Source organism: Apodemus sylvaticus, chromosome 22, assembly GCF_947179515.1.
Source record: "Apodemus sylvaticus chromosome 22, mApoSyl1.1, whole genome shotgun sequence".
Taxonomy (NCBI): domain Eukaryota; kingdom Metazoa; phylum Chordata; class Mammalia; order Rodentia; family Muridae; genus Apodemus; species Apodemus sylvaticus.
This window is the reverse complement of record NC_067493.1, coordinates 51,721,289-51,740,248: the sequence shown is the minus strand read 5'-3', so window position 1 is coordinate 51,740,248 and position 18,960 is coordinate 51,721,289. Positions and strand designations below refer to the sequence as shown.

Genomic DNA, 18,960 nt, shown 5'->3' with positions numbered 1-18,960 from the left:
TCTTACCTGTGGTGCACCAGGTGCCCTCCAGTGGCCCCTCATCTGCCTGAGGGAATAATAAGTCTGATGGCCTAAAAGGAACAGCCTCTAAAGGGTTTACTCTGACATCAGCCTTAACAGAAATGCAGGTGGACAGACCAGTGGTTAGAACACTGAACACACACTTTATTCTTCCTGTGAAAGACTTGGTATAAATACAGCCCAGCAGCACAGCAGGAACATCTGCAGTGCCCCCTCCCTCCCCCACAAGTAGTGGTGGTGCAGTTTGAGGGCGAACTGTGTTGTAGTTTCTTTCCTATTTTCATAATAGAATTTGGAACCTGCTGGCAAGCCTTCCAACAGTGGGAAAGACCACTGCTTTGTTTCTGACCCAGAGTCTCTCCCACTAGGCTGGCCTGCAGCTGCCTGGCAATTCTACCTCAGCTTCCTGAGTCCTGAGGTATACCTATGTTAGCACTTTGGGCAGAAGACTGATTTAGAAATTTTGTAACAAAATATTTGATCAGAAACCTACTAGCACCCACTTAGACCACCTGGAAGACATCGAAGTAGATTCAGTTTCGATATTAGGCTGCAGCCAGTTTGTCTTCCCAGGGACTGACAGCAAAGACTAAAGCGGCCCTCACCGGGGGCGGGGTGTTTCCCTAAAAGGCAAGCAGTGGGGGTCAATATGGATTAGAGTTGTTCTGTTGCCCAGATCCAAAGGGCCACAGAGAGCACTACCTAAATGCCTGGGGAGACTTCTGTGACTGGTTTTATCCAGTGGCCCAGGGCAGCATGTCCTTTGTCTTCCAGTCACCGATGGGCCTGAGGCAGGGGCCAGGCCTCGAAGCTTCTAGGCCTCCGCAACTATCAGGTCTCTGGTAACTTGAAAAGCAGCGATGAGGGAGCTCAGCTGTATCTTCTCACTGGTGCCAACAGAAAGCCTGTACCTGGGGATAACAATCCAAGGCTGATATAAAGCGCCCAGGCCCTGCCTCTGAGGGTGAGATGTGGGAGCTACTATAGCTTGCCACGGAGGCACTGCAACTGACAGACAGACCCACCTCTGGTCTGTGTCCTCCAACTTCCTTTATCTCAACATTCACTCAGCCACTTGATTGAAGCTGCTGAGGACAGATGAATGAGAGACCCAGCACCCGCAGATTCTGAATTCACTCGGTAGTGCGCCCTCCCTCTATGGACAGAGGGTGGGGTGCAGGGGATGGAGGCTTAGGACTGCTGTAAGGAACCTGCAGATTCCCCTTGGGCTGCGGCAGTGTAGCAGAGAGGGCAGCAAGGCAGTGGGCTCACCTTGTCACTTTGAAATGCCTAGCCATCAGAAGCAAAATCACTCCCAATGTGGTGATCGAAATGACCTACTTTGTCTACATGAGCTAGTGCCAGCCTACTGGAGCTTGTGATGCTAGTATTTGTTGGAGCCAGGGAGCTGTCCACTTAAATGACAGTATAATGAGCTGGGCAAAGTGAAGAACTGAGATTGTTTCTGTCACATCGCCTTAATAAGCAGAGTAGCTAGCCCCTCCAGACGCCCTGGGCACATGACCAGAGTGAGGAGAGCCAAAGGCTCCGCTCTCGCAGGGACCGCTCTGTGCTTGTCCTCTGCATGACTGCCGTGTGGTCTGGAGGTACACAGCCTTCTCCACAGTGCAGGCACTACCCCCAACCAGACTGCTCCGTGAGAGAATGGCACACAAGCTGAAACTAAAAAGCCTACAACAGGACAGGGGACAGCCAAAAACTGAAACTGGGAAAATACTCACTCAATGTCTGCCATTTTGGTCAGTAAATGTATCCGAACCGAAGATGGAAAGTCAACTGAGGGAAAAACAGAATCAAATGGGTGAGATCACCTCACATACTCGGTCGGGGCTTCTGACAAGCCCGGGCGTCCCTCAGACCCACTGCATGCAGGCCACCAGAGTGAGGGCTGATCATGCCCTTATCACACACACGGGGTGCAGCTCAGGGGGTATTAGGAAGTGAGTTCCATCTCCTATGCCACAAACAAACATGTACGTAAGTCAACACCATCCACAGAGGGTGACAGCTATACACTAACAAGAAAGCTTATGTTTCTCAGTTTTGAGGACAAACTTAAGCAACAGATTCGACACAGGGTCACAGTACTGGGGACCTGAGAGCCTGCCAGGAGAAAAGCTACCAAAGGCTGGCACCCCTCCCCCACTCTGAATCATCTGGGGTGATTTCCAGGTTCTGCCCATGCTGAGACCGATCCCTGAATCAAGGCAGGAAACAGGAACTTAAAGGCAGCTTCTTAGAGACTGCCTAGTTTCCAGGACTGTCTTTGCCACTTTGTGGGATGTATCTTAGAATGTGACTGAGAGGCTGGAGAGTAGCTCAGCAGGCTGGGGCAGGCTTAGGATGGGTCAGTCCTGGGTACAGGTCTGTGGAGCTAGCCTAGTGGTAGACCGTGTGCCTCCCATATACAAGGCCCTGGATTCGATCCCTGGTGCAGAAAGCTTATAACAAGAACGGGAAATACAGTACTTTCCCTCGGGAAAGCACTCACCCTAGCAGCTCCAGATAGTAAAAAGGGTTTGGACAAAGCCATTCAGAACTGCTCAAGATTAAGGGTCAGTCACCCTCTTCCTGTTTCTGCTCGGGAGCAAAGACCTCACACTCTGTAGTCATCCCCAAGCTGCACCTCCTCTCCGCCCAGTTACCTCTGTGCACAAACAAGTGAACCTCGGTCAGGATGTCATGCAGTGCCAGGCCCTTTAGAGTCTTCAGCTCCATGATGTCTAGGGAGCAGCTAAGGTGAGGGAACCATTCCAGAACATTCTGAAGGAAGACATCAACAGCCGCCCCTGCCGGTGACCCAGAAGTTGGGCACTTCAACCCAGTAAAGCTGCAGCAGACCCAATTCTAACTCAGCCCATACCATCAATAAGGCTTTTCTAAAAAGTCCAGCCCTGTTCAGGGAGCAGAGCAGACAGCTCCCTAAGGGATCACACAGCCGCCTGTAGCTTCTCATCTCATTGCAGACCAAGGCAATGATCCACCCACTTTAACACTGATCAGAGAAGCTGCATACAGCCTCATTCACTTGGGCTAGAGCCGCTGAGGAGAAGGGCACTCTGCCCGGGGAAACCTGCTCCCCAACAGCTGACACCTGTCACCTGGGAGGCAGAGGTGCTGGCTGCAGCCTGGGCTTCTGGTCACCCTGAGGCCTGAACCTAGCAGCAGTGGCCGAAAAGGATACTTTTGTAGGCACTGGTGAAGTCTTGATTCAGCATCCAGTCCAGAATGTTGGCGATGTCTGTCTTGAGCGGGTGTCCGGTGCAGGTGTAGACAGTCTCCTCTGTCACCGTCCCAAAGGCCATATTGGTACTCTGCAGGAGGAGGGCCCAGGGGCTGTCAGCAGCTGCCCTGCCACAGTGACATGGCAGGCCAAGAGCAGGGGACTCTTGAACCTTCCACAGTGGAAGGGCTGCCCTCCGCTGCATGCGGTGGACGTGCAGTGTCCTCCCATAGCTCAGAGCAGCGCTTAGCCTCCCCACTGGAGTACACGGGCAGGGGCTGGTACACGGCCCGGGGATCTTACTAGGTTTCTCAACAAACGTGTGGAGTAGCTGGCTGGCTTTCTTGTAAAGCTGTTCTGAAGCAATGGTTTGAAGTGCCTGCAGTGTGATCATACCTGCAGAATGTTCAGAGCCCTTCGCATGTCCCCACTGGACAGAGTGACAAGGGCCTTCATTCCATCTTCACTTATGTTCACACTAAAAGGAAACAGGCAGAAGAGTTAACTAAAGCCCCCTCCGCAAGGAGCACAAACTTCATCAACCACATGAACCTTGAATGAAGCTTAAAAGGAGGAAAATATCAAGATGGAGATGACAGCACTCCCCCGAGACGGAAGCAACTTGTGCTTAGGAACAAGTGCCACATGAGTGTCCAGGCCCCAGCAGGAGTCTTCCTATGGACCAAGGCTTTATGGAAGCGTCTGCGGGAGGGTACCGCTCTGCACAGATCAGCCAGAGCAGATGTCTCAGAGGCTGCCCGGCTAGCCGGCGGGCAGCATCTACAAAAAGGGACTCTACAACAGTTCCCGACTGACTGTTGACAAAAGAGAGGGACAGCCTGCAGGAATACAGGTGGGGGTCAAGAAAAATCAAAAGGGCTCGGGAAGCAGAACATCCAGGCCCTCTGGAAAGGACAGCAACCAGCAGGCCCCAAGACTTCCCCTCGCCTCAGCACTCCCCAACTGCCCCGCCACTCAGTCCCGAACCCTCCCTCCTCCTCCTTAAAGCAAACTTACTTCTCTTCTTGTACTACATGTTCCAGTCGAGGAACCATGAGCTCGGGTGTCAGAGGGCCAAACCGGAACCTCGTGCACCGTGACTGCAAGGCAGGGATGATCTTGGACAGGTAGTTACAGATGAGGCAGAACCTGGTGTTTTCCGTGAACTTCTCAATCACTGGGAGAGAAAGCAAGCACTTCACCAAGAGGACCCAGGGAAGGATTAGGGGCACTAAGTGAGAAAGCTGCCTGTGGAGCAGAGGGGATTACAGGACGTGAACAGGTTCAGCTCAACCACCGTCCTGTGTAGATCTCACTCTGCATGAAACCCATGCTGGGCTCAAACTTCAGGTGATCTACCTGCTTCGATTTCTGGAGTATTTGTATTCGCATAAATCACCACAGCCAGCTTGCAAAGCTAGTAGGCATGCCCTTAGAGCACATGAATGCATCTTGTGATCATTTGCCACAACTGGAGCGCTCTTGCCATCACCTCCTCCATCTGGCCCCAGTCTTGTCCCAGAGCGCCCCATCCCTCTGGACAGGATGCTGTCTGATGCTGTCGACACCCACCTTGTCTGGGCAGGGGGTGGCTCTGTGCACATGTCCCTGCAGCCCATGTCTGAAAGTCTAGGAGCAGTCAGGGAGCAACAGCCAGCACTGAGAAATGTGCAGGACACCAGTGTCCCCACACAGATCTGCCCACAGAGTCACTCAGAATAGGATGCTGAAGGAAGGATGCCAACACCCAAGGACCAGAAGACATCCCAGTCCCTCGCCATGTCCTATTTCTCGCTCCCAGCATACTCCCCAGCAGTGTTGGTGGGAGCTGCTCACAAAGGGTCTTTAACACGAGCGGCACCAGCCCCACTCCACAGGAAAACACAGGGAGGGCTCACTCCTTCCGTAGTCACTCCTACACTCAGTCTTTCCTGGTGGATGTGCCAGTGGATGAGAAGTTTAACCCTTATTTCCACTGAATGACACAGACTCCCATCACAGAACAGAAGCCAGCCCTGGAGGATGAGATGACAGAGGATGCTACAGGGCAGCCTTGTCTGCATCACTGAGACTAAAAGGCGCCTCCTGATGGGAAGGTAATCTCACACCCAGAACTTCCAGCCTTCAGTACACGCCTGGGCCAACTCATCAGATGGGGCAGCAAATCTCACCTCGTCTCAAGGCGTTCTGGGCATCTTGAGTCATGGCGTCAGCTTCGTCCAGGATCACAAGCTTAAACCCTTTCCTAGGAGAACAAAGACATGTGGAGGTTCTCTCAGCTTCCTTCCACACCGGGCTGAGCCTCCATCTTCACACTTGGGCCACCTCAAGCCCATCTTTCTCAGACCCCGACGAAGGCTGATACCTGCATTCATACCTGCCTACCAAGCTTTTGCCCTTAGACGCGACAGGTAATGTCCTCCCTGAGGTGTTAGTCTTCATACTCAGTGTCCTGTTGTCAGCTGCTCTCGTGTGGGCAGGACTGGAACCCAGGGACGTGAGTGGGCCAAGCACAAACATCCCCAGGGCTACACACACCCGAGCCTGTTTATTCCTATGTGTGTTTATGTGCGTGTAAATGCCACATCACGTCACTAAGATGGAGGAGGTCACAGGATGACTTGAGGGAATCAGTTCTCCCCTTCCCCATGTGGGTCCTGGGAATTGAACTTGGGTCATCAGGCTTGGCGGCAAGTGCTTTAGCCCACTGAACCGTGTCACCGCCCTCTTCCTTGCCTAACTGACCTCCATGTCAGGCATCCTTCCTGATCTCTTCTCCCTGTCTGAGTTGAGACCAGCCCATCCAGCACTGGCTGTGACTCCCAGCTGAGAACCCACTTCCATGAACCAAGGCTCGAGTCTTCTGTCCCAGCATCCCCACCTCTCCAAGGCTGGACTCGTCCCTGCTTCTCACCAAGTCTTCCCTTCTTCCCTTTACCCAGCTAAGGGGGGACCAAACAGTGAGGCTGTGTCCCTACCCTGCACTAAGACCTGTAGGGAGAAAAATCCTACAAATAATTCTTACTTGAAGATTGTCCTTGTGCTGGCAAAGCTGAGGATTGGCCCCCGAACAATATCGATCCCTCGGTCATCAGAAGCATTCAGCTACACAAGGAAGAGAGGATGCCGTGACAATCACACCCTGTGCCAGCTATAAGCTCGTGGCTAGACAGTGTCAGCCAGCCATTCGCGTCTAATGACAGCTAAGGTACAATCATCAAAAACTAATGCCTGTACTCATCCTCACAACATCATCACATAACACCCTAAAAGGATCATCCACATAAATGTAGGAAATAAATACAGGGCCTGGTGACCCTGAACCAGGACCCCTTCCAGGAGCAACTGATGCTAACTTTAGTTCTCCCCACCTGGAGGCTGCTGTGCTTTGAATGAGCTGAAGAAAGAACTCTAGACAGCAAGGGGCTAAGCCTCAGTCTGTTCCCTAGGTCAAATGCTTTGCTTTTGATTGAGGGTCTTCTGTATTCAAACTGGCTTTGAACTCACCCTAAAATGACCGTGAACTTCTGACGCTCCTGCCCCCACCTCCTGCATGCTGGGATGACAGGTGTACAACCTGGTGGTTATGCTCAGGATGAAACCCAGAACCTTGTGCACAGTAGTCGAGAACCCTACCAATTAAGCCACACCCCCAGTCCCTCAGATGCTCTACTTTCAAATTCAACATTTAGGTTTTTGTAACCTAATGCCTAATGGTAGTGAGGTTGTCAGCCAAGGTCCCAACAATCCAGACAGTTTGACTCAGTGCGGTAATCTGAGAAGATCCAGGTGAAGAGACATTTTTACAGGTATCTGTAGAGCAGTGGTTCTCAACCTCTGGGTCTTGACCCCTGGCAGGGAGAGGGGGGGGTCAAATGACCCTTTCACAGGTTGCCAAAGACTGTCAAAAAAACAGATACTTTTTTTGTACAGTACTACAATTCCTAACAGTAGCAAAATTATAGTTATGGAGTAACAATGAAGATGATTTTATAGTTGGGGGTCACCACATCATAACAAACTATATTAAAGGGTTGAAGTATTAGGAAGGGTGAGAACCACTGGCCTAAACTAGAGGGTTATGCAGCACTCATCACCCCTAAATCCTCAGGGGCTCAACAAGAGCTGTGGGCAGGTAGAGCAGGCTACGTGTGGGGGTGTGGGAGGGCACCTCTAAGCTGGGCCTGGCAGCAAGTAGAGGCTGCCAGGTGTTAATGCCTAGCAAGTCCAAGCAGTAGCCCCTTTGACACCTCCCAACCCCAAAACACAAGATCCCAATGGCCAAACCCTACTAGGACCCAGGTCAGGGAATAAAAGAAAAAACAAAGGTGTCTGGAGCTCTGAGCTGTTGTGGAGCGAGAGTGTCTCCCTCACCTCCAAGACCATGGAGCCGAATTCTTTATCTTTGTACAGTTGCTTGGCACAGGCCAGGATGGTGGATGTCTTCCCTGTCCCTGGAGGGCCATAGAGAAGTAGGTGTGGCAGGCGGTCTTCACTGATGAACTTCTGAACTGAGGGACAGGAGGGGGTGACACGTGTCAGGCTCTGGGTCACACACTCACCTTGGGACCTGGTTATGCTAGTTCCAGATATACTTGAGTTCCTCAGTGTCCCAGTCGGAGTAGACAGGGAGGGGAAGTCCTGAAGTCACACCACAGTTTGTCTGCCTGTCTGTCTGTCTTCCACACTGGCTCTCTTGGGAGGGCCTACTGAGAGCAGTGGTTCTCAACCTGTGGGTGTTGACGCTTTTAGAAGCTACAAATCCTACATATCAGACATTTACATTACAATTTGTTTGTTTGTTTTTTCAAGACAGGGTTTCTCTGTGTAGCCCTGGCTGTCCTGGAACTCACTCAGTAGACCAGGCTCCCCTGGAACTCAGAAATCCACCTGCCTCTGCCTCCTAAGTGCTGGGATTAATGGTGTGCGCCACCATCGCCTGGCTACATTATAATGTGTAACAGTAGCAAACTTCCATTAATGAAGTAGCAGTGACATAATTTTATTGGGGGTCACCACAACATGAGGAATTGTAGTAAAAGGGCCACATCTTTAGGAAGGGTGAGAACCACTGGTTTAGAGGCACAGCTTCATTGGAGGAATCAGGTCACCAAATGCATGCCTTTGAAGGTCATACTGCCACCCCCCCCACCACCCCAGCACTCTACTTCCTGTCCACTTTGGAGCTGAGTGCTCCCACTGCCATGAAGTTGTGCTCACCGAGGGTCAACAGAGCCAAGCACTGGACCAAAACTTCAGAACCCATGAGGCAAAAATCAACCCTGCCTCGTCCACGTTGACTTCTTGAGGGACGGGGAACTGGAAAGGGGCCTCTGCTAAGCCAGGTGCTCTTGCCGAGGGCCTGGGTGTGGTTCCTAGCACCTACACAGCAGCTCACAAGTGTCTACAACTCCAGTTCCAGAGGCTCCAGCGCCCTCTCCTGGCCTCTGGAGGAACCAGGCACACAAGGTGCACACACATGTGTAAACAAAACAGATCTTTCAAACTGTGTCCTCTTAGTTTGGTGCACTGTGGAGAAGGAAACGCACAGGCCGTCCTATAAGGCTCAGTGCATCCTCTAAGGGTCACCCAGCAGAGACAGCATCATCACAAAATAGACCCAGCCCTCCACAAAGACAATCACAACATACAGATACTCACTGGTACTCAGAATGTCCTGGTGAGAAATGAGATCGTCCAGGGACTGTGGCCGGTACTTCTCAACCCTGAAATAATTCACCGTAAGTTACGATCTATACACAAGCCGTGTATACACATGCAAAGAAGCCCCTTCACAGCCTAAGCAGCAGAGGAAGAGAAACCCTTTATGTCTGAATAAACCAGGAGTTGTTCTGTCCCCCAGGGGACATCTGTCAGGCCAGTTAGCTGTAATAACTATGCAGAGGGTGTTAGTGGCGTCTGTTGAGGAGTCAGGGGGTTGCTAACATCTTCCAGTGGGCAGGACAGCTCTCTGTTGCCCCACACCAACAGCAGGTCCCCCAAGTCCTCAGTGCTGAGACTGCGCAAACGGAACTCATACTCAAATATCCACAAGCAAGTGAATAGGCACACTTATGATTTGGCTTTCAAGAGGGAATTGAGTGCTGAACCATGCATGCTACAGCGCAGAAAAAACTTAAATTCGAGAAGCCAGACTCAAAAGACCACACGGCCTGTGACGGCGCTCCTGAGAATTTCACGTGTGGCCCAAGTAATTTGTCCTTCTCAGTATAGACCAGAAAAGGTGAAAATAAAGCACGGCTAGGCTTGCTTCATTTAAAACACCGCTAAGCTGCTGTAGGGCCCGTTCAGAATGCAAACTCTGGGGCCCTGGGTACGATCCCGGGGATCCATGGCAATAGAAGGAACGAAATGGGTTCTGCAAGTTGTCCTCTGACCTCCACAAAGGTGGGCTGCTACGGTCCCCTCCCCCGCAAATAAGGGGGAAAGAATTGGAAGCGCCGAATTAGGACACGATTTCGAATTCAAGCCTACCCACAACTCCGTTCTCTGAACCTTCCTAAGAAACCCAGGATCGATTTGATAGGGTCATCCGAGCGCAGCGGCGACGCTCAAGGCACCCGAGAACGGCTAAGCTGAGCTCAGAGACTGTTCAGTGTGGAAGTGGAGGGGCGGCGGCGGCTGCGGCGACAAGGCCGGGTGTCCGGCCGGGAGCGGGATCTGCTAAGCTCCTAGGAAGAAGAGTGAGACGCAGGATGCGGGGACGCTCCTACCAGGGCAGATTCCGGGCCCGGGCCGCCGCGGGACGCTGCTGCGAAGGCTCCGCCACCATGACTGACAGATGCTGCGGGGTCCGGCCACCGACCCGCTGCACTCGGAGTCCGCGCGCAAACCAACCCTCGCGAGGCTTTGCCTTCGGCTTCCGGCTTCCGTCCCCCGCCCTGCCTCCTTCCCGTTGCTAAGGTGTTAGTTGCTAGGTAACCCGAGGCGCCGGCCTGCAGCCGAGGTGCAGCCTGAGCAAGCTGTCTCAGCTTCTCACGAGGTCCTGGGAGATCGCACGCTGCCGCCAAGGCCCGATCGTGCCAGGGCAAGGGGCAAACCATAAAGGAGCAGCAAGTTCCAGAGCCAGAAACACTTCTGTGGCTGGGGTGTGGTCAGTGCACCCTCAGTTCCATAACCAGCAACACATGCACACAGACACACCCACAGACACAGTTACATTTACAAATATACATACACATACATCCCTATTCACAAACATATACACTCACACACTTACATAGAAACATACACATGAATACACAAATACACAGTTAATATGCACATGTACACACATACATGCATATATATTCACATTCATATACATGTATATCACACATATATTCATACACAAAACATACACATAAATCATATATACACACAAATACACAGTTACATATACATACATACATGCATACATATAACACATTTAAATATATACACACTCACACATATATAAATATATACAGATATCTGTGTTTTATACACACACACACACAAACACATTTTCTCCTGCAGCAGTGAGAGGATTAGAGACCTATTTATTTATTTATTTATTTATTTATTTATTTATTTATACAGGGTTTCTCCCTGTAGCCCTGGCTATCCTGGAACTCACTCAGTAGACCAGGCTAGCCTCAAACCCAGATATCCACCTGCCTCTATCTCCCAAGTGCAGGGATTAAAGGTGAGCTCCACCATTGATTGCCTGGCTACCAATTTTATTTTCATCTTTTCACCTTTAAACTTTACTTTGAGCCAGGTATGCCTTTAATTCTAATACTTGGGATGTGGAGGCAGGTGGATCTCTGTGAGATCAAGGTCTCTACAGAGTGGGTTCTAGGACAGCTAGAGCTACACAGTGAGACCCTGTCTTCAAAAATCAAAATAAAATTAACTTTAATTAATTTGTGTGTGCCATGGTACACATGTGGAGGCCAAAGACAATTTTCAAGAGTCGGTCCTGGGAATTGAACTTAGCAGTCAAGCTTGGCCATTTGAATTGCAAGGTCATCCTTGACCACATACCCAGTTCATGGGCAGCCTGGTGGTGTACTTAACTACCCTTGGAGCAAAGCAGCCGCTGTCTTGGGGAGTTCATCTGTGTCCACTTACAAAAGAATGACCCCAGCTGGGCTTTTTGACCATTTACATCCCCTGGTGGAAGACCCTTACCTGAGTATCCAGTGGCTCTCTACAATTTATTGTGTGCAACTCTGCCTTAATTACACATGGCTTGATTGGAGGGCAGAGACGGGGAGGGGAGAATACAGACTAAGAAAGACTAGGAGAGAGGTCTCTACCTATGCAGTTATGGGAACCTCACCCTGCTGGCTAAATCTTTTCTGGTACCATCTCTAGAGGAAGGAGCACCCAGTCTCCTGTAGGTACCCCTCAACTGTGCTCTGGAAGGAAGCCCAATAAATTCATGGGTTCCCTGAGTGAACTTTGGCAGTAGAATCATGCCTCAGTTTGTCACTGGAATCTTAGGAGGAGGAGGAGACATTGCTTATGCCCCCCTCCCAAGGAATTGGCTCCACATGGGAATTGGCTCATAACCATCTGTAATGGGATCTGGTGCCCTCTTCTGGCATGCAGGTATACATGCAGGCAGAACACTGTACACATAAATAAATCTGAAAGAGAGTGGGGGGTAGAAAACATCAAGGGTTGATGTGGTGGTTTCAATAAGAATGGCTACCACAGGCTTATCTACATCCATTTAGTGGAACTGTTTGGAAAGGATTGGGAGGTGTGGCTGTCTTTGTTACTTTTCTATTACTTCAAAGAAAAATCATGACAAGTCAACTAGCATAAAAAAACATTTACGGGGGCTGGGTTACAGTTGCAGAGGGTGTCTCCATGGCTGTCATGGTTGGGAGCACCACAGCAAACAGGTAGACACTGCATCAGAGCAGTATCCAAGACCTTGCATTTGAGATGCCAACCATTAGTAGGGGTTGGGGAGAGCAAGCTATCTGGGAATGGATGCTGTATGCGTTTGCAACCTCAAAGCCCACATTCAGTGACACACCTCCACCAGCATGGCCACACTGAAGTGGAAACTTCTAGTTTCTTTGCAAAGTTGGTTGTGGCAAATGATGGTTTGTTGGGGCACACAGGTGAAAGGATGTCTTGCTAAAGCAAACACGTGGGAAGAATGCTTTCCTGAAGCAGACACAGGTGAAAGGACGTTTGGCTACAGCAGACACATGAACAGGCACTTGATGAAGGAGTGGAACTATGACCCTGCAGACAGTGGGGGACGAGCACTGAGTATTGGCTTGGTTTCCTCCACCTCGATATTCTTCGCTAATGACACGCATGTATTGGTTCGCCTTACCTAGCTTTGTTGAGCTCAACTTGTGGTAAAACTGCCATTGAGAGAAACTCGCTAGTGAGGTTCCTGCGGCAGCTTGCTGCTTCTGCAGCCTCACCTCCAACCAGTTGGCCAGCCTTTCTGCTTCTTCAGGATTGGGCCACAGCTCCTGGTTTGTGCCTGATGTCCACCTGTGGAAAGGGCTGTAGCTGCCGGTTCATGCCTGGTGTCTGCCTGCCTAGAGGATGGGTCTGCAGCTGCTGAGGCGTATTTGGCATTTGCTATGGGACTGAACTGCTGCCAAAGAAGATCAAGCTCATCCCCCAAAGAACTATTGCTGAACAGGTCCACTTCCTAATGGCTTTTCTCTTCTACTGTCTCTGCTGGGTGGTGGGCTAGAGGAGAGGTTGAACCCTTATTAAAGTAGGTTGTGGACTGGAGAGATGGCTCAGAGGTTAAGAGTACCAGCTGCTTTTCTGGAGGTTCTGAGTTCAGTTCCTAGCACCCAGATGTCCTCTGCTGGTATGTAGACACATATGCATACAGGACACTGTGTAGTAAATAAATAAATCTTAAAAAAAAAACAGTAAGTTGCAAAAAGTTTATGCCTACACCATACCTTCTAATCCCTCCCAAAGCCTGCTCCAGTGCTATGCCTGTCTGCTGCCACACTCCCCACCATGATAACCAGCCCTCCGAGAACTAAGCTCCCGATGAATTCTCTCTTCTGTAGGTTGTCTCAATCGTGATGCTTCTTAGAGCAATAGGAAAGTAACTGAGACAATGGGCAGTATATGCCATACGGGCATGTCATTTGGCCACAATGCTTAAATTCAAACTGCTAACAACACTCCTTGAGCTGAGAGGGTCAGATGAGACCAGAACAAATTCTCAGGACTGGGAAGTTTCTCAGTAAAGTGCTTGCTGTGGGATCTTGGGTACCCAAGTCTGATCCCCAGAACCCACATGCAAAGGCAGGATTGGTGGTGTAGGCTTCTAACAATGAGAAGCCAGAGATAGGACAACAGTCCGCCTAACCCCATGAACAGCCTCAAGGCAGTCTGAGACCCTGTCTCTAACCCAAGATGCATGGCTACTGAAGAGTGACACCCAGGGTTGACCTCTGGTCTCCACACACATGTACATGCACACATATGTATGCACTGCCCTCAAGTGAACACCTACACACACACACACACACACACACAGAAAGGATACTTTCTAATAAAAGTTCAAGTGCACCTGCTGTTCAGATTTTTATAGATACAGTGTCACATGTCAGCCATTTGGGACCAGAACATCATGGTAACCTCTGGCTGGGTTGTCCTGTAAACCATAAGCAGACAAGAACATTAGACTCATGTCTGTCTTTACCCTTGGATCTCCTTGCAAATATGAACCAGAAACATTCTGGCCAGGATGAAGTCACCTTTGTTTTTAACCTGTAGCCACGCTCCTGTTGTGACTCCAGTGGCAGTGGCCCTCTGGTCTTATTACTCCCCAGAAACAATCTGGGAATAAAGGTGTGTGCCACCATGCCTGGCCCTGCCTCTGTTTGTTCTTACACCATCTTGGAGTGGGTCCTCAAAATCTAAAGTTGGGTGCTTGGTGCAAAAAACATGTTTAGGGTAGTAGTGGCACATGTTGTTAATCCCAGCACTTGGGAGGCAGAGGTTGGTGGATCCTTGAGTTCGAGACCAGCCTGGTTTACACAGTGAGTTCCAAGACAGCCAGGGCTACAAGAGAAAACCCATCCAGGAAAACAAAAACAAAATCAAACAATAACAACAATGAAAAACAAAAACAATGAATTTGTTTGGATCATGCTGTGGTTGGCTCTTGATGACATCATCTGTGTGTGCCTGCATGTGGACTGTAGGTCACTGAGGAGAGATACTGTATTACTGACCATCACATACAAGGTGCCTGTAACATGGTCTGGCTCAACGGAACATTTAACAGCAGCTGAGTGGACAAATGAATGGATGGATGATTCTAGCTGATATCTATTAGGTTGTTCCTGTGGTCAGGACAGTGTTCTGAACAGTTTGTGTTTACTACATACATGGACTCCAATAGACTACGTTTCAACCTATGAATTAACCTGAGCGTGGCTACAGGTTAAAAACAAAGGTGACTTCATCCTGGCCAGAATGTTTCTGGTTCACATTTGCGAGGGGATCCAAGGGTAAAGACAGACATGAGTCTAATATTCTTGTCTGCTTATGGTTTACAGGACAACCCAGCCAGAGGTTACCATGATGTTCTGGTCCCAAATGGCTGACATGTAACATTGTATCTATAAATGTTTCTTTATGATGGGTTTGTCAGGGAGTGTTCACTTACGATGGCATTGGGAATCTATCTCCTCTACTGAGCCAAGGGTCATCCGAACAGAGCATCACTTCATGACCAATCGTTGCAAGAAACCCAAGCTATAGCTTTGACCTCTTGTTGCAGATATGGTGAGTAACTGCTCTCCTGGCACTGGGGGCAGAATGAGATCTAACCGATTCCCAAGCCCCAACTCTTAGCCAGGACACCGGTGAACTCTGCATTGGCAACAGTCACAGCAGGCATGTCCCCTGGGACGTTGTTAGACATAGTAACTGCCTCCCTCTCCCTCCCATACCCCAAACCCATCAATTCTAAGACTCAGGGGTGGTCACCGCCCCCTGTGGTATAATAGGCCCTCCAAGGGATTGAAACCCACCCTAAATGTGAATCCCATTTGCTCTGCTGTATTGCTGCTTCATCTTCAAGAAGAAAGAGGAAGGAAGGACTGAGAGCAGGTGGCCGTTTCACGGTGACCTCTGTGGTAACTACTTGTCTCCTTGCTGTGACAATAATGAAAATGTCCATTTTGGTTCCTGACTGAACAGTGTGATGGTCACAACAGTAGAGGAGATGGCTGGTCCCATCGCATTTACAGTCAGGAGGCAGAGGAAGATGAAGGTTGGCACAAAACTTGCTTTCTCTTATTTCTAGCTCTGGACCCCAGCCCATGGGCTGCTGTCACCCACATTTAGGGCAGGTCTGCCCACCATCATTAAAATACTCTAGAAATTTCCTTCATAGACAGGCCAGAGATTTGTCTCCTACATTACCCCATATCAACCATCATCTCACTTCCTCAGAGGCTGCTGTGGTTTGGTGCTGAGTCGAGTATGTTTTCCAGGGTTCACCTCTTAGAAGCATGGTCTGCATTGCAGGGGTGAGAGGTGTTGGACCCTTTAAGTGGTGGGGCCCAATAGTGGTGGTGCACACCTTTAATCCCAGCACTCAGGAAGCAGAAGTAGGCAAGAGATCAGGGCCAACCTGAGCTGCAGAGTGAGTTCCAGGACAGCCAGGGCTACACAGAGAAACCCTGTCTCGAAAAAACCAAACCCAAACATCCTTCTGACACCAAGCTCCCCTTCCTCTTTTCTGCTTCCCTTTCTTTCTAAATGCTGTAGTACAGCTGGCTTCAGGCTCATGGCAATGACCCTGCTTCTGCCTTTCAAATGTTGGGGTTAAAGGCATGAGTCATTTCAGTCCACTCAAGTTTTTCAGTCTAAGAATCGAGCAGAAAACCTATATGCAGGAATGAGACATCCCCACAGGATTCAAAGCACCTCCAGTGAACCAAGTCAGCAGGGGAGGTCACTGCTTCTGGGAAATCATGTGACAGTACCTGCTGGTTTAGGAGGGCTCCGGATTCAGGTGCAAGCAGCTGCAGACAGAAAATAGTTTTGTTTAAGCTTATTTTGGTTTTTTAGCGAGCATGTGTGTGCATGAGTGCACACGCACGCTCTCTCACCATTGTATGTACATGGGCCAGAGATTGACAGATGGGACCGAGGCCCCTCCCCCAGCCCTTCCCCACACCCCATCCCCACGCCCCACCCCCACCCTGTTTTGTCTCTTATCTGCCTTGAAGTTGTTGAGAAAAATGGAGGAGGGGGGGCTTAGATTCGATGGTGCTTTTTGCAGTCTGGTGGAAGAGGTGTCCTTTGTTGGTTGGTACAGTTCTGGTCTGCAATGGTCTAAAGGCCTATGAGTTTGGTTTGGTGTCGGGCTTGGTATTATCAAGAGGTTGGAACCTTTGAGGGCTGGGGCCTGGTGGGAGGTCTTTAGGTCACTGGTGGGCGTACCCTTTAAGGGGATTCAAGGCTCTTCCTGTCTCTATTCACTTCATGTCTACCATGGAGGGAACCGAACCGCTTCCTCCGCCATGTGCTCCCACCATGATGTTCTGCCTCACCACAGGCTCAACAGCCTCAAAAGCAGTAGGACCAGCCTCTCATAGGAGCCGGCAAAATGGTGAGCCAAAGAAACTGCTCTTTGTAAATTGATTATCTCAGGTGTCATGGTTACATAGAGCTCATTCACATGATACACACACACACACACACACACACACACATACAATCTCTCTGAATATCAACAGCTACTTTTTTTTTTCTCTCAGCTTGTAACTCAGACTCGAGATGACCCAGAATTTGTATCCTTGTTCCAATACCACGCAATTAGCTTGGGCGTCTCCAAGAGCTAAATGGAGACAGACCATGAGTTACACTTGCTGGGAGTTTCTCAGAAGTGGGGTCTGAGTCCCAGGATCTTTCTGTGAATAGGGTTTCTGGCTACATGCCATTGTTGGTTATCAACCCCTGGATATTGGCAATATCTCTGTAGCCCACTGTCCTGGAGAACTCTCTCTCTCTCTCTCTCTCTCTCTCTCTCTCTCTCTCTCTCTCTCCTCCCACCCCTCTCTAAGGCTCTGCAGCTGTTTAACAGTTCATCTGCTGCTCCCAGCTCCTGGGCTTTTCCGATCCCCTGGGTTGGACAAGCCCCCGACACCCCAGAACTCTAAGGTTTAATTGCTTGGGGGAGGGGGAAACTGCCTCATGTGTTGAGTCTGCACCAGGAAACGCAGCCCTTAATTCTCAACCAGCTATTTTGTCACATAAAAGACCCTCCCAGCTGGGGAAATGAAAAAAAAAATCTAGTTTTTGGAATCTTCGTTCTTCCTTTGATTTCAGCATCATCGCCTTGGGCTACAGTCTCCGGGGTCCGTTATGATTAAGAAAGACAAAAGGGTTTTAAGAAGTCAGGCTTGTCTCTGCCTTGTCTCCGGCTGCTTTGGGCTTTGTGAACATGAAAACCCACTGGTACAAATGGTTACATATGGACTTGTGCTGCTGACTGCTGACTGTATACAAACAAGCGACTGGTCAGTGTCCCATTTACCCTGACACTGTGGGATGGGGGTGGGGAGTGGGGGGTGGGGAGTTACCAAGAAGAGAAAAGTAGATTTTAATCCAGGCATAGCCCAGGGGAGGCTGAAGCAGGAGGATTGCTATGAGTTTGAGGCCAGCCTGGGCTACATAGTAAATTCCTGAGCTATAGAGTAAGACACAATCTCAAAACAAAAGGAACAAAAATTGTGTGTGTGTGTGTGTGTGTGTGTGTGTGAGACAGTGAGTGTACCAGAGAAAAACTGTGTGGAGTGGAGGCCTTCAGGCTTTCGTAGCAAAAGCTTTAACCCCTTAGACTATCTTGCCAACTCCCAAACTCTTATCATCGAAAGGTCGTACATAACCCTTATGCAAGGACACCTAGTGATAAGAAAAAAAAAATACTGTCAAGTCACTGTCAAGTTTCCATTGCTCTGTAGCATGTCCTTACTTCCACAGCACCATTTTATCCAGGAGTCAGTGCGACACAGAGAACAGCCGTCTGTAGATGCGTCATTCTAATCCTTGGACTGCCCTAAACTCTCTCGCCTTTTCAGAGCGTTTAACAGACAGTGATTTTAGAAGCCTGCTTTCCATGCACACCATGCTCCAGTAAAGGGCAAGTAAGCTCTGAAAGCCAAGGAAGAGGGCTCTGGAACAGCCGGTAAACCTGAAGACATCTTTGTGTTTCAAGTAGAAAGAATCACTTTTTTTTTTTTTTTTTTTTAATTCTTCCAGCTTTGGCCTGGAGAGAGACGGCTTAGCCAGTAAAGTGTTTGCCATACAAGCATGAGGATCCGAGTTCGATCCCCAGCACCCTGTGATAAAATGAGTGCGGCTATGGGTGCTTATAACCCCAGCACTGGAGAGGCAGAGGCAAACATATCTGGGGCTGGCCAAGCCAATCCAAGGCTACTACCTTGAAAACCAAACCAATAAATGAGACAGCTCTGGAGGAATGAGCCTTGAACTTTGACATCTGCTCCTCTCACCCCTGAGAATACCCTCTATGCTGGATAGTTTCAACTTGACACCCGGATACAAGGGATAGTCTTCAGAGAGCTGGGAGCCTCGACTGAGAAAAAATGCCTCCTTAGGATCAGGTTGTCCGCAAGCCTGCAGGGCATTTTCTTAATTAGCAATCATTGGGGCATGGCCCA

General features: G+C 49.7%; 1 protein-coding gene across 2 annotated transcripts; it reads right to left on the bottom strand.

Moving 5' to 3' along the window:
* Positions 1–144: 144 nt before the first annotated feature.
* On the bottom strand, positions 145–10,134 carry Rfc5 (replication factor C subunit 5). 2 transcript variants are annotated; one of them, XM_052167687.1, is made up of 12 exons: positions 10,000–10,134; positions 8,927–8,991; positions 7,640–7,776; positions 6,291–6,370; positions 5,437–5,510; positions 4,283–4,442; positions 3,662–3,743; positions 3,227–3,356; positions 2,688–2,765; positions 1,764–1,818; positions 1,047–1,177; positions 839–932 (listed from the first exon to the last, which is right to left on the bottom strand). In XM_052167687.1, exons 1-11 carry the CDS (start codon positions 10,056–10,058, stop codon positions 1,078–1,080), a joined length of 1,020 nt encoding a protein of 339 aa, XP_052023647.1. In that variant the 5' UTR covers positions 10,059–10,134; the 3' UTR covers positions 839–932; positions 1,047–1,077. The 2 variants fall into 2 exon arrangements, with proteins under 2 accessions (XP_052023649.1, XP_052023647.1); XM_052167689.1 differs by lacking the exon at positions 1,047–1,177 and having other exon boundaries at positions 145–932; positions 10,000–10,132.
* Between the last annotated feature and the right edge of the window lie 8,826 nt (positions 10,135–18,960).

Bases quoted from the DNA above. Each gene is read 5' to 3' on its own strand.
- Rfc5 (XM_052167687.1), bottom strand. From the start codon at position 10,058: ATGGTGGCGGAGCCTTCGCAGCAGCGTCCCGCGGCGGCCCGGGCCCGG. The intron at 8,992-9,999 runs GTAGGAGCGTCC...GAATTATTTCAG, and splicing joins CGGGCCCGGAATCTGCCCTG to GGTTGAGAAGTACCGGCCAC. The intron at 5,511-6,290 runs GTAAGAATTATT...TTGTTCTCCTAG, and splicing joins AGCACAAGGACAATCTTCAA to GAAAGGGTTTAAGCTTGTGA.